General features: G+C 56.2%; 1 protein-coding gene across 2 annotated transcripts in view; it reads right to left on the reverse strand.

Moving 5' to 3' along the window:
- pdgfba (platelet-derived growth factor beta polypeptide a) overlaps window positions 1-2,500 on the reverse strand; it is a 14,263-nt gene that overhangs the window by 1,102 nt on the left and 10,661 nt on the right. The window contains exons 4-7 of one of the 2 annotated variants that reach the window (XM_079999649.1): window positions 2,093-2,289; window positions 777-1,941; window positions 456-595; window positions 1-185 (exon numbers count right to left, since the gene is read on the reverse strand). The exon at window positions 1-185 is cut by the window's left edge and continues 1,102 nt beyond it. In XM_079999649.1, the coding sequence (XP_079855775.1) occupies window positions 465-595; window positions 777-1,941; window positions 2,093-2,289 (1,493 nt within the window). In that variant the 3' untranslated portion in view covers window positions 1-185; window positions 456-464. The remainder of the gene's footprint in view (window positions 186-455; window positions 596-776; window positions 1,942-2,092; window positions 2,290-2,500) is intronic. The other variant, XM_079999650.1, reaches the window with a different exon arrangement.

The following is a 2,500-nucleotide window of genomic DNA, read 5'->3' on the forward strand; positions in this document are numbered from 1 at the left end:
TGGGACAATGGGCCCCTCGCCTTGGAGGCCGTTCTCCCCAAAGCAGCAGCACCAGGCCCCACCCGTGTCTGTCCTCCAGTTCCCCCGTCTTCGCGTCACTCCGGGATCCCAAAATTCCAGTTCCTTTTTCCAGAATTTGCGGAAGAGTTGCCCCCATGGGCTGATACCGTTAGCTCTTCATTCCTCTGGGAAAGAAAGCAGTGGAGGGAGTGTAAGACAGACATGTCCGCTACACCCTTTTGGTCTGCGCTGCTCAACGGTCTGTACCCCTTCACCCAGATAGTCTTCCCCAATTCTGAGATGAAGGATCGTATGGAGGGATGGAGTGATACGGATACGGAAATTGGCATTGGACATCCCATCAATCCCATAACAGGCAATAATAGACCGTCGATATTGGTGAATAACCCAATGCCAAAGTTCAAGATATTCAAGGGAAGAGACTTGATTTTCACCTGAGGCTTCTACATGATTATGGCCCGGATGGCTGCCTTGCTGATGCGACTCCTGTGCTTTCTCCTGCGGTGAGGCAGCCCCGGACGGAATGGGACCCGAGGAGGTGAGGGCCGGCTGGGGGGGGCCACCGTGGGCACCACTGGGAGAGAGAGAGAGAGAGAGAGAGAGAGAGAGAGAGAGCGAGAGGGAGAGAGAGAGGAGGGGAGTGTCATAAATAGCAATGACAGAAGAGTGAATAATATGAAACTACAACTAAGAGGGGCTCTCTTGAAGGGTCCCGTTACGCTGGAAGCCATTTTAGAAGTTTTAAGTCAAGTTACCTGCTTGGGCTGCAGTCGGCTTGGGTCTGTCCTGAGGATGGTGACGATGGTCGGCTGGAGGATGAAGATTAGACTCTGGCTCCGGTTCCCTTTGTATAATCTCTAGGAGCTTCTGTCTCCTCTCCTTTTCTGTGAAAGGACGGTCCCCGTTGGTCAGTTTGGGTTTGTCTTCCTTCCTCTGATTGGCCAACTCTGTCGTTGAGACCTCCCCACTATTGGCCAACCCTGTCTCCTCCCTCTCCATCCCTTTTTTATGATTTACTACTTCAGTCTCTTTGTGTTTTGTATTTGTGACCTCGCTTTGTTTCTGTCTTTCCTCATTGGTCACTTCTAAGGCTTCTGAGTCTTTTTGATTGGCAGGCGCCTGAGGTGAGCCGTCTTGCTTCTGTTCCGAGTCCTGACCGGGCGGCGTTGTGGCGTTGCCGGGCGAGGAAGCGCTGTCTGACTGGAGAGCGTGGAGTCTGTACTGAGTCTTCAGCTCTGGATGCTGCACAGTTGGATTGTACTGGTTGTACTGGCGCTGCGGCTGCTGGGGGAACTGGGGGTGCTGCTGCTGCTGCTGCTGATGCTGATGCTGCTCATCGTGATCAGGATGATGCGACCGTGCGTCCTCCCTTGTGACACCCTCAAACCCGCTTCCATGCCCCGCGCCCTGCTGGGCCCCTCTGTCTGAGCCCTGCTCCACTCTCACCTCCGCCTGATGCCAGCTACCGTGCGACCCAACAACAGGGCGTATGGCCGTGTGTGCCCCCGCCGCCAGGGTGTGGGCAGGGAGTTGGGGCACCCCAGTCTGTGACCAGTGGGCCAGCTGGGTGTAGCTGCCCTGCTGCCACTGCCTGGTGGAGGCGGGGTCCCTGTCCTCCAGGGGGCGGTAGCGATGCTGGTTGTGCTTTAAATCATCGTGGCGATGGAGCTCGGCCTTGGAGGTGTGGCTCTTGGGGTGCGTAGGCGGGTGGAGGGGCTGGGGGTGGCGCTGGGAAGGGGGAGGTTGCTGGGGCGGTTGAGGCTGGGGGACAGGGTTGGGGATGGCCTGGGCCGGGGAGCGAGGGATGGGAACCGAGGGGGAGGAGGAGGGCACCTGGCATCTGCAGCTGACGTGGTCTTCCACCGTGACGACGGCGTTGTCGTAATGAGCCTTTTTATTGATGAACTGGATTTTGATCACCTGTTACAGAGAGAAAGAGCAGCAGCGTTTTCAGGAGAGTCGTGATTTGACACTTAAGGCCGAACATGGACATATATATATATATATATATATGTGTGTGTGTGTGTGTGTGTGTGCGTCTGCGTGTGTGTGTGTGTGTGTTTCTCCCCACCTGCAGGTATCTGGTGCTGGTGACGGTGGGCACACACTGCAGCAGGCGGGTGTTGCAGCAGCCGGAGCAACGTTGCACCTCCACGCAGGGCGGCCACAGCATGAAGTTGGCGTTGCGTCGGTCCAGCATGGACCTTGTCACCTCCTGCACCTCCGTGCGCACCTTGCACACCGCCTGCTGGGCCGGCTGGGCCTCCACTGGAGACAGGGGGGTGGAGGAAGATGGTTTGTGTGAGGCAGCAGGTATCGTGGTGGAGGTGTTAACCTCATACTGTGCTCAAACTCAAAAATAACTTCACCCCACAAAAAAATCTGCCAACTCTGCATCTCCTTTCAGCCCCTTACGTTGTCACCAGCCAGGCTCGAAAACAAGGTTGGCTCTCAGAATGAAGCCTCTACTCTAATCTAT

This window comes from Zeus faber, assembly GCF_960531495.2.
Source record: "Zeus faber genome assembly, chromosome: 4".
Lineage (NCBI taxonomy): Eukaryota > Metazoa > Chordata > Actinopteri > Zeiformes > Zeidae > Zeus > Zeus faber.